Genomic DNA, 11,531 nt, shown 5'->3' on the forward strand with positions numbered 1-11,531 from the left:
GTGAGATGAATGATAAATACATGTATTTTGAAAAGGTGTGGAATTAGATGGATAGATAAGATAAAAAGGGGAAAAAGTGATATTGGAGATGGAAAAGGGAGCATGCATGCAAATGGAGGCAAAAATCCCATCTCATCCTCATGCAAAGAAGTTGAAGGGAGGAGAGTTGAGTAGTGTTGAGAGAGATTTAGAAGAATGAGAGGCATGCATGTTTGTTTTGTAGCTATTAAGGGTCCTACCACAAGTGGTTCATGAGTGCTTACTTTTGGGTTTTGGTATATAACCAAACAAAAATATGTGTGGGAAGGAAAGAATGCGTTGTTTTAAAGCTGACTAAGAAAGAAAAAAAAAACTAAGGGGTAAGAAAATTGGATAGAGAGAATGAGGGAAGGAAAACTGAAAAGATGTGGGGGTGGGTGGGTGCCCCCCAAGCATCTACACAATGAATGGCTTTAAGACTTGGAGAGAGGGAGAGAGATGAAAAAGAAGAAAAGCTTTGGTTGATGACAAGCCTGGCTTTTTCTTGTCACACGCACACCCATGCAAATCTAGCACAACATTTGATTTTATTACACGTACACAACACACTACCTTTTACTTTACCTTTTTGTTACTTTGCTTTGTCCCTTTGCCTCGGATGCTCTTATTATTTATATATATATGCCTTAATTATTCAAATCTTAATCTTTATTATCATCTTTAATTACATTGTTAATTAATGTTCTTTTAACAAGTGAATTACACTTGGCGAACTACTGTTCTGAGGGATTATTAAAATGGTGTGAATCAGTGGATTTTATTTGTGCTTTTTCTTGCCAACAATTTGTTATTAGTACGTATAAACGTGCACGCGGATTTGTAATTTGAATAAAGTAAAAATTAATGATTGGAAAACCGAATTGACTACTCATATATATATTATAAGTTTTCGGCTGAAACGAGTAAGAGAATGGCATCAAAATTACTGTTGCAGCAGAGAATCAAAGCAATCCAACATACTTCAAAATATTAAAAAGAAAACAAAAGACATAATCAAGATAATCTCATCCGAATAATATATTGGAAAATTCTTATAAAAATCAAGTTTGACAAAACAAACTAATCACGAAACAAGTGTGATATATTTATTATGTGATTAGTTAGTTTTTTTAATAGTACACAAATCATATACAAATATGTTGTATTTGTCATATAATTAGTTTAAATTCAGTCAAACTCGATTTAAATTTAGAATCTTCTACCATATATATACTACTGACAAGATCAATTTGCCCTTCCTACTCTATCTATGACATCAAATAATTTTGTAATATGAATTTCAAAAGTTTGACCTCTTTTAAAATTTTTGATATTACCCTCTCGTGCATGCATGTGAATCATAATATTTATCTTTGCCTATGAGGTCCGTATGTTTTAGCACGAGCGTACTTTTATAATTCAAGAGACTTCATCGACGGAATACATTCAATTACTTCTTATTATATGATATGTATGTATAATTTTTTCTTGACTAATAAAAGTTCCAAGTTTCGCATGTTTACTAATTTTATGAATTATGAATACAAACTTGTGGATTTAATCGACAGAAAAAAGGGTGAATTTGGGAAAGATGGTTGTGATTAGGTAGCTAGTGACCCCAAAGGCAGAAGATGTTGTATGAAATTTGAAAGGGCAAATGGGAGAGTGAGAGCAGCAGGAGAGGCTTGTGGATCACAAAACTGCCCACTTTCAAAATTCCTCAATGAAAAGTTGCATATCATTATTACTTTTTCACAAGTTGCAAAAAAAACTCTTTGGCTTTTTAGTGCAATGCTTCTCTCTCTCTATATCTATAAAAAGAACATATAAAAATGCATACATATATATAAATTGCATGCAGTCTCAAAGTTACTATTGAGTGATAACAATCTTATTTTACCAAAACTTATGTTGACAAGAAACTCATCATCATACATCATATAGCTGTTTTATTTTTAGGGGATCTTAGGGTTAAGACATGAAACCCCCACCATTTCAGATTGCCTTTGCAATCAAACCTAACAATTCATGTGGTCAGAAGTTTTACTGTTGTTTGCAGCCTTACGTACAATAGCTACGTCTCAACCTCAAAATATCATAATATAAAATAAAATATGATAATATTAATACATAATTTTCAAATTTACGCTTCACTTGACCTGTATCTAATCTTGGATATAACGTATTTAGTTTAATAAAATTAAATCAGGATTTTTTTTAAAAAAAAAAAAAAAAAGAACTCGAAATTGGAAGTAAAGAGGCGGGCGTATGGGTAGACCCGACAATAGGATTCATTGGATTATACATGATAGATGTGTTAGTCGTACACGTGGCAAGTGGGGATTGAGTGATGGTACATTGTGGGCTCCCTCCACATCTCCCTTTTAAGGTTATCTATCGTCTTTATCATTTTACTGTTCCCTCACCATAACACATATGCACATCAGATGCACATAATCTAAACTTGTCTGTTTTACTAAATTTTAATCAGTTTCAATTATTTCTCCTCTTCCCCAATAAAATTTATACATTTCATTATTATATGGTTATCTATAGTATGAAATTTATTTATAAATCTTTATAATATTAATTTCATAACCCATCAATCCATCTTGTTACTATATTTTAGAAAAATTAAAAACAATCTTTAGTTTTATCTTATTTCCGAGTTGGAAAAGACCTTCACTACAACAAAAACAAACTATATATTCCATATATTATAGAAATATTTACGGATTAAAAATCATGACAAATCAATACTATCATAAAAAATTAATGTGAAAATTACGTCACAATTTTAACTTTTAATCATGATAATTAACTTAAAATTATTTAATTTCCCTGAACAAAAGTTGATCCATAGACGTGCTCTTTTAAAAAAATCTGATTTCATTTTTCCACTATAAATAACAACAAATAAAATTGGTCGAGTCAAGATGTTCCATTTTTGGCTTGACTTTGATACTTTTATCACTCCATCACATCATCAAGAATTTTATAGATCAAACATGATGACTTTTAATGTCTAACGTTTATAATATTCCAAAAAAATAATTATGAAAAATGCCTTCCCACTTATAATAATAGATGTCATTTTTGTCAAAAACCGTATGATAATTAACTGGCCAATTAATCTTCTAGAACAATTTAAATTTTATAGTACTCTACAATTTGTCTTAAATTTCGACTCCAATTTGTCTACTCTAAGGTATCAAGTTTGACATGTTTCCTTCTTCTCAATATATTAAAAACCCCTATTTTTATTATTTTCTTCGGATCTTAACTAATATTGACCTCATTTAAGAGCATCATAGGTAGTTGCTGTATATAATTTTCGTCACAATTTAAAGAGAGTAACAGTAAGATGACTGATGATAATTAAGTCTTGTTCGATTGGTAAGATTGAGATCTCACGATTAAAAAATTGTGAGTTCGAATCCCACAGCATGTCGAACTACTTCTATAGTACATAGTTTGTTGTTCAATGTATCGGATGATGTAACGAATCTCATATTATAAGAAAAAAAACAGTAATAGTACTACTGTTAATTATAATACTTATAATATGATTGATTAGATGTGATTAAACTTAATCTAGACCAGAAATTTTCAGTTAACAATGGATATATTTATTTTGCGAGAATAAAGGTTGATTCAAATGTTATTTTTAGTAAGTCAACATACATTGTGCAGTATATGCATAATTTAGAACAAAAACAAATAAAATCTTAGATGCTTGAAATCAATGTTCGGTAGAAAGAGATATGGTAGTTACAAATAGCTTTTCTTTTTTATTTTCCCAAATTCAAAGTTAATTTTGTGGAAGAATAATTAATATGTATTAAGGGTCGGTAAGCTTCCAAGTGCATGTATGTGGTTATTTTTCCACGAAATCCAACTTTGATTTGCCTGCAAAATTAAGCATATTTAAATGCCCAAATGCATATTTAATTTCTAGAGGAGGCATAATAAAGCTTAATTTATGAGCTTCAAGACATTGAAATTTTTTAAAATAAAATGTGAAAAAACCATTATACTATTTTTATTGTAAGCTTACCAACGATTCTTTTCAAAATTTATTTCGATCGTTGTCCAATTCCATGGGGTATTATTTATTTTGATTTCGTATGAATCTCAAGGTATTGTCTTGAAAAGGTGTCTTACAAGAGAAGGTCTCAAATTCGTCGTCTGTAATCAATATGAAACGCTTACCTATATCAATAAATACGATTAATTAAATTATGAATGCGAAGAAATTCAAACGGATTTCCCTACTCGGTACTCGTACTTTAATGTAAACCCAATCATTTGGAGGCAACATAAAGCTTAAAGAAAGATTAGAGAACATAAGGATGAAAGTCAATTGATGAATGGCCTAAATTCTGATTTTTATGAATAGAGAAATGGCATCTGTGGAAGAAGCCATTTCTGAATATCGCATTGCTGTCCTATATCCAAACTTTAAGAAATTCTTTTTGCAATAAAATCCTTTTTATTTTATTTTTCAGTAAATATAATTTTTATAAATAGAAAAAGATATCATGAATCAAGTAGAGTTTCCTTCGACAGGCCAAGAAATACGTCATAATCTATAAAGTGCATGTGTATTAATAGAGCTAGCTAAGGTAAAAATTCTTTTTATTTTTCTCGAAATATAATCATAAGGTTCAGATCAGAGTGAATAAATTCTCACAATCAGATTTCTGATACGCGCAACAGTCAGTTGATGCAGCATCAAATTATGATGATTATTACTTTTTACATGAGTTCAATTATTTACCGTGATATATTATTAAATTAAAGTGGGATTACAAATATCTCAGCTATAAAAATACTCTACTTATTTTATTCATATTTTATAATTCGTAAAAGATTTTCTTACAGCTAGAGTACAAAAATTAACTACCTCAATAATACAAACTACTTTATTTTTTTATACTTTGATTCTGAATACATAAAAAGATTTTCCATCAACATAGATTTTTGTTGTTTGTAAAAATTACAAATTACACCATGAGAGTAATCCTCTATAATACCCCGTCACAAATTAATTATTTGTTAGCCAATCATTAATTTCATGGAGTAATTAATCTGAAATTGATTATGGGGTGGAATTTAGGTTATTGGTAAGAGTAGTGTAGGGCCAAACACGCCACTGTCAAAATGAATTGTAAAAAGTAAAATGGGTCCCTGAGTTCAGCTGGTAAAGATAAGATTTGTGTTGTGATTTTTTAAATAAAGGTAATAAAGATTTGTGTTGTGTGAGTACTTTAGGTAAAAGTAAATGTGGAATTAATATTTTAAAGTAGTATGTAAATATAAATGGGAAGAGAAGTGTTTGAGTGAGATGACAGAAAAAGACTAAAGAGGACATGTCAGCCTGTCAGCTAGTGTTGTTTAATCACACCTAATATTCTTTAATAAAGATGTGTGCTTTTATTTAATCAAAATCCTAACCCGAGGCTATAAATGACTTTTCCCTAATAGGTGGAATAAAAAGCTTAAAATATATACCATTTCTCTATTCCAGAAATTAAAAAACCACTCCTTGATATACATATTATTAAATCAATCTATCAACTTAATTACTCAAACTTCATGACTTAATAATCCCACATACATCATTAATCATCTCTTAAATACTAAGTAGATGATGCAATTACGCTAAAAACGCGTCATCCACTAGGAGAAAGAAAAGGTGCTAATTATTGAAAGCGCGTAGGCCATGTAACACCTTTAGTAGTTCTACAATCAAATATCACCACTGCTCGCTCTTCCTCTCTTTTGATCTTACATATAGAACAAAGTGTTTAAATAGATAAAAAGATTGACATATATATCTTATTTTTTAAAAATAAAAACTATGCCGCAATCATCCATATGCCCAATATACAAAGCACCGAATATGACATGAATTTCAGATAAACATAGGGAGGGGTAGGGGGAGGGAACATGGCTTTAATCTTATAAAATTATGATTAGGTTAAAGAAAGCAAAAATTAAAGTAATGAATGAAAAACTTGCAAGAGAGACAGGGCTTAAACTAATGAGGTGAGGGTCCAATAGTACAAGTCCCATGTGACTTGATTAGGACAGCCAATTAAATACTAATTAGCCTTAGTAGCAGCAGCAACTTCAATGGATTATAATAACAAGTCTTGGCATGCAGAGTAACGTGACACACCAAGAAAAAAACACAACAGAATTATTAACCAACAACAAAGAAAATTTAAACTATACTATAATGCAGTCATTATTACAATACATAAACAATCAGCAAACCCCATTGAAAGGGACAGAGTAGTCATACAGATGTACATGTACTAAATAGAATTTTTTGCCAACATCCTATCGTTTTGAGGGAAAATCCTTGCCCCGCTTCTGATTAGTCACTTTTTTTTAAATGTACACCAATAACAAGCTTGCTCTATAGTTAGTCACTTTTTTTAAATTGTACACCAATCACATTACCATATGATTGGTTCAAATTTGGCTGAGTCGGGTCCAGACAAGAATTACCCCGTTTTGAGACCTACAAAAAGCCGAAATCCGCGGCCCCTGTGGCAATGACAGCTTCCTAATAACATGATTTTGACATCATTTTCATCGACCGAGAATGGATTAAGAAAACCAGCACTTGATTAGTTCAAGGATTACGCCATCGTTCTAAACAAAGCCAAGTGGTTCACACAATATATATGTGATCTCATCTATGTGCAATAATTTCTTACAGCAGTTTGTGTTGTCTACCTAGTGCAGCTCTAGTTCTCGACAATATGTGATCTCGTCAATGTGCAATAATTTGTCGCGGCAGTTTGTGTTGTCTACCTAGTGCAGTTCCAGCAGTGTGGTGAACTAACAGTGCCAATGCATTTAACACAAGTTGAATCACGTGTAGAACGATAGAGCATGAACATACTTCTGATCAAATGATAACAACTTAAGAATTTGGATGACGGTCAAAGACGCATCATGTGGAAAACAAGTAGAGAAACAAAGGTATTTCAATGTAGAACAAAAAAAAGCAAAGAACATATGAGAATCTACTTTCAATGGTACAGAATCAATCTAGAAATGACAAACTCTGGACTCCCAAAAGTATCTTTGTGTTCCAAGAATGTCATGGAATATGATCTCCGATAATGGGACTTGAGATGTAAGAGAAAAACAAGGTTTGGATACAGTTCATGAAAAAAGTTATACTAACAATCGAGGGATTGTAATAATTTGCAGTCCTGTCCTCTTCCATCCACAGCACAAAATCAAAGAATCGGTCAAATGGGTTAAATTCTTTTGTTTTCCCATTCCTGGTTTAACAATACTGTCCAGCGTATGGTTACAAACAACAATTAGAACCCACTGATGCTTTTCAGCAGAAAAGCATGACATCACGAAAAGACTATGATTCCATCAACATAAGACACTGAATAAGATTACTATATTAGAACATCCAGTACTAAAATGTGCCAGGTTCTTTTGAAATTTGGAAACAATCAGCCCGAGCCACATAGAAAATTAGCAGAAGGAGAAACTCAGGCATGTAAATTTCATAAGTTCATGGGATTTAGGCAGTAAGTTTGTGACTTGGAGGCACCTTCTTGATTAGGGTGGGTTGAGAGTTCCACGAAGTTTTAGCATCTCCAAGCTGATGCAGAGATCAGCTCCTTCCTTTGCCAGCAAAGTACGAGAGAAGATTGCCTCTTCTCTACCTGGAACCCTCGAACGGGAGTCCTCTTCACAACACATTCAGCTTGTGATTCAGTGAAATTGCTAAACGTTACAGGGGAAAACCCAGATGACAAAAACAGAGACCTCCAGTGCTGTGTTTTTTCAGGAGAATGGAAACGACCCATCACGATTTTTTCAATTCCTGGTTGGAGCAAGAACCTCTCAATCTTTTGCAGTGAATCCATATTCACATTAACGGCATCAAGAGACTCGAGCAGGTTAGAATGTGAATGAAGGGCATGAATTATATGGTTGGCAAATGGAAGGTCGGTCCTATCACATCCTCTGTCCACAGAAACAACGATTCTTGGTGACAACTGCTTGACAAAGCGAAGAACCAATGGCACTGACAATTGACAATTGGCAAGCGAAACAATTGGGAGATTCACGGCAACCGCCTCATTCTCTGATGCATGAAAAGGCAGAGACCATGAACCAGAATCTAAAGAATCAATGCTCATAGCCTCAAACTCAAATGCAATATTGATTTCACTAGCAAACTGGATTAGGTTTTCTCGAGTGAGCCCGAGTTCTAGCTGATCATGGGTTGAGGGAGAGGCCAGTGCAGTGATTTTCAGCGAAGGAGCGCCCCCACTCCTTAACGCGAGCTCCTGCATAAGAGAGGCCCATTGCCCACCAAACCCAATATCAAAATCCACAATATGAATTCTATCAAATCCTTCCAAGACTTCAAGTAAGGCTTGATTGCATGTAAAATTGGCAAATTGTATGAGGGGTGAGATCTCAGAGAAAGACTTATAGGCACCAATCTTGAAAATGAGGCTAAAAGGCGACGAACTGGCCGTAGAGGGATTCACGTTATTGTTGTTAGTGTGGAGAAGCAATTGCAATGCCTCCTTGCAATAGAAAGCAGCCCTATGGAAAGGCTTACCAATTGGAGAGAGCTGGTGATTGAGCCGCGCCAATATCCCTTGCGCGAGAACTGGATTCCCTGTCTGAACCAGCTCTGCGGCCTTGTACAGCTGGTCAACTATCGCCTGTTGTTGTTGTTGCTGTTGATGGCAATGTCCTAATTCATCCCCACCACCTATTTTCGGCTTCTGTCCCGGCCCCATTGGCCTTTGCTGCATATAATGTGGGAGCAAATGAAGCTGATGAGGAAGTGGTTGCTGCTGGAGATGCAATTGTTGTCTTCCCATAAACAGTTCCTGTTCCGCAGTATCAGCAAAAGACCCTTTGGAAATCTGACTGCCAGGCTCAAGGCCTCCGCTCACTGGCCCGCCGGAGTTGTGCCTTTTAGCCTGAGGCGGCATGAGAAGATTCTGCTCTTGCTGTTGCGCATATGACAAAGGAAAGAAAAACGACGGGTTCTGAGCCTGCTGAGTTTGCTGCTGGTTTATTAGCAGCTGTGAATTGAAAATGGGAGGCCTCATTTCTGCTGAAGAATCAAATGAATTCTGATGATGAAGAGCAATAGCGTCAAGATTATTGGACAGTGAAGACGGATGCGTAATATTCTGAGAGTTAGGAGGAAACTTGAAATTAGTGGGCAGATTTGAAGATATGGGATTGGAAGCCAGACCAATCTTTTCAGCGCTGGATCTATTGTTGTTGGGGAAACTTGGAACTGTGGGCATGAACGCAGTACCATATTGGTCTCCGCCGAAACCTTGATCCCCAACCCCAAACCCACCACTAAACTCAAACTCCGCCGCAGCAGAAACACCGCCAGCGCCGCCGCCAATTTGGAGAACCTTGTTGAGACTTCCCATTGCAGGGTCTTCCACATCCCCCATGATCCACCGGAGAATGGATTGTTCTTGGCTAGGAGACACGGCGACAGATTCCGATAACACGCTCTCCCAATCTTCCATAGCAAATTTCTCCCCGTTTCCTCCGCTTCCCCCACCGGCAGTTCCGATCTCAAGAGACGGAGGAATAGGAAGGAGCTCGGAATTAGCTCCTCCAGCATTTGAGCTGGTGGCAGTCGTAGAGTCTTGCTGCCATTTGGGAGAAGGATTCGTGTCCGAAACAGCCGCCACCCCGGCCGTGTCGGTAGAAGCAGCACCACCCCCACCGCCGGTGCTTCCGCCGCCGCCGCCGTGAGATGAAGACAGGGTTGAGGAAGATGTAGGTCTGCTGGAAATTCTTGCAGAATCCAGGACAGAAGTAGGCTCACCAAAGCTATTATTCAAAAAGCAATTTTTCTTGGAAAAATAAGACGAAACTGCTGCACTACTATCTGCAATGAAACTTTTGTTCTTTACAATCAGCTCTAAATCTAACACCCCCTTCCCCTCAAAATCAAAGGGTAAGGGCATCCCCTTCATCTAAGAACCAAATCCCCAAAACTCCACAACTTTCTTTAATACCTCCAGCTTCAACCCCCAAAAAAAAAAGAGAAAGAGAGATTGAACAGACAAACAACCCACCAGTACAAAGTCTATAACACGAAGCCACGACAGGAATACTTCCCAAATGCAGGGAACTCAAAGATATATACAAGTATATACATGCATGTATGTATATACTCAGAAGACCCCCAACTATTTTCTTTTTTCCCTTAACCAGCTAGCGATCTTTGGGGTGAATTCTCCCACAATAATCAAAAACTTGGAAAGCTACACTTGTAAATGGGGGAGGGGTGTGTTGGAGGGGAGATTGTGGAGATGAAAATGAAGGGTTTGAAGTATTCTTCTTCTTTCTTTCTCTCTTTTAGCCCATGAAGAAGTAGTACTCTGTCTGCCTTGTGTTTTCTGCCATGGATGCGTGCAACATAAAAAAGTAGTAAAGTGCCCCCCTTCCTTCATCCTCTCTCTCTCTCTCTCTCTCTTTCTCTCTATCTGTCTCTCTCTTGCTTCTCGCTCTAGTCTATTGTTTTCTTTCTTTTTTTTTTTCTTTTTTTGTTTTTCTTTCACCCCTTTTAGTTAATTTATGTGGCTTGTCTAGTTATCTTTCTTGCTAGGGTTTCTCTCCTTCTCCATACGCCCATTTGCACTCCCCGCGCGTGTTTGCTGCTGCAGGGTGGTAATTTTTCTTTTCACGTCGAAATTTAGCATGTGACGGTATAACAAAAACATGTTTTTTAAAAAATAAAATCATTTTTTTAATACAAAAGTCGAGGCACCACCCGATCGAGCACCATACTCCCTTTAGCAGGGGTGATGAAATAAAATATTATTTATATAATAAAATTATAATATCAAAATTAGTGAACATCTTTTATTTTTTTTACTTTCATAGAAAAAAAATATTTTAGTCTGTCTACACAAATAATCAAATTTAAAAATATTATTTATTATCTCGATATAATTTAATCATGATCTATCTTTATAAATTAATTTAATTACTAAATTAACTAATTAGACGTAATTAACATATTACAATTCCTTAATAAAAGAGTTACATTTGATTTGCTCATTGTTTAGCCACCCTACTAATTGGTTTCACTAATTTTCGTTCAATCTTATTAAGATTAAAAAAATTACAATAAAGTAAATAACCAACCTATATATACTAATAGTGGTGACACATAATTTTTACGTGCATAAATATTTTTTTAGCATAATATATTTATACTGTATAAATTTATTATAATGTAAGTTATATCTTTTTTTTAAAAAAAAATAGGTAAAATATTTACTTATTTTACTCTTATGAATAAATAACGTATTATTTTTTATGAGAAAAAATTACATTTAATAATTTGATAATATATATCATCCTCAAAAAAGTCTTGTAGAATATAAAATAGAGGTATTTAAATATGCATCACCATGGAGAAATTAAATAATTATAAAGGAATTAGAAGAATCTGGGGTCAC

General features: G+C 34.8%; 1 protein-coding gene across 1 annotated transcript; it reads right to left on the reverse strand.

Moving 5' to 3' along the window:
* LOC105171001 (scarecrow-like protein 6) lies at positions 7,203-10,587 on the reverse strand. Its single transcript, XM_011091993.2, has one exon. It carries the CDS (start codon positions 10,035-10,037, stop codon positions 7,650-7,652), a length of 2,388 nt encoding a protein of 795 aa, XP_011090295.1. The 5' UTR covers positions 10,038-10,587; the 3' UTR covers positions 7,203-7,649.

The sequence above is a fragment of the Sesamum indicum genome, linkage group LG1 (genome assembly GCF_000512975.1).
Source record: "Sesamum indicum cultivar Zhongzhi No. 13 linkage group LG1, S_indicum_v1.0, whole genome shotgun sequence".
NCBI classification, from domain to species: domain Eukaryota; kingdom Viridiplantae; phylum Streptophyta; class Magnoliopsida; order Lamiales; family Pedaliaceae; genus Sesamum; species Sesamum indicum.

Excerpts from the sequence above, each read along its gene's own strand:
- LOC105171001 (XM_011091993.2), bottom strand. The coding sequence starts at position 10,037 with ATGAAGGGGATGCCCTTACCCTTTGATTTTGAGGGGAAGGGGGTGTTA.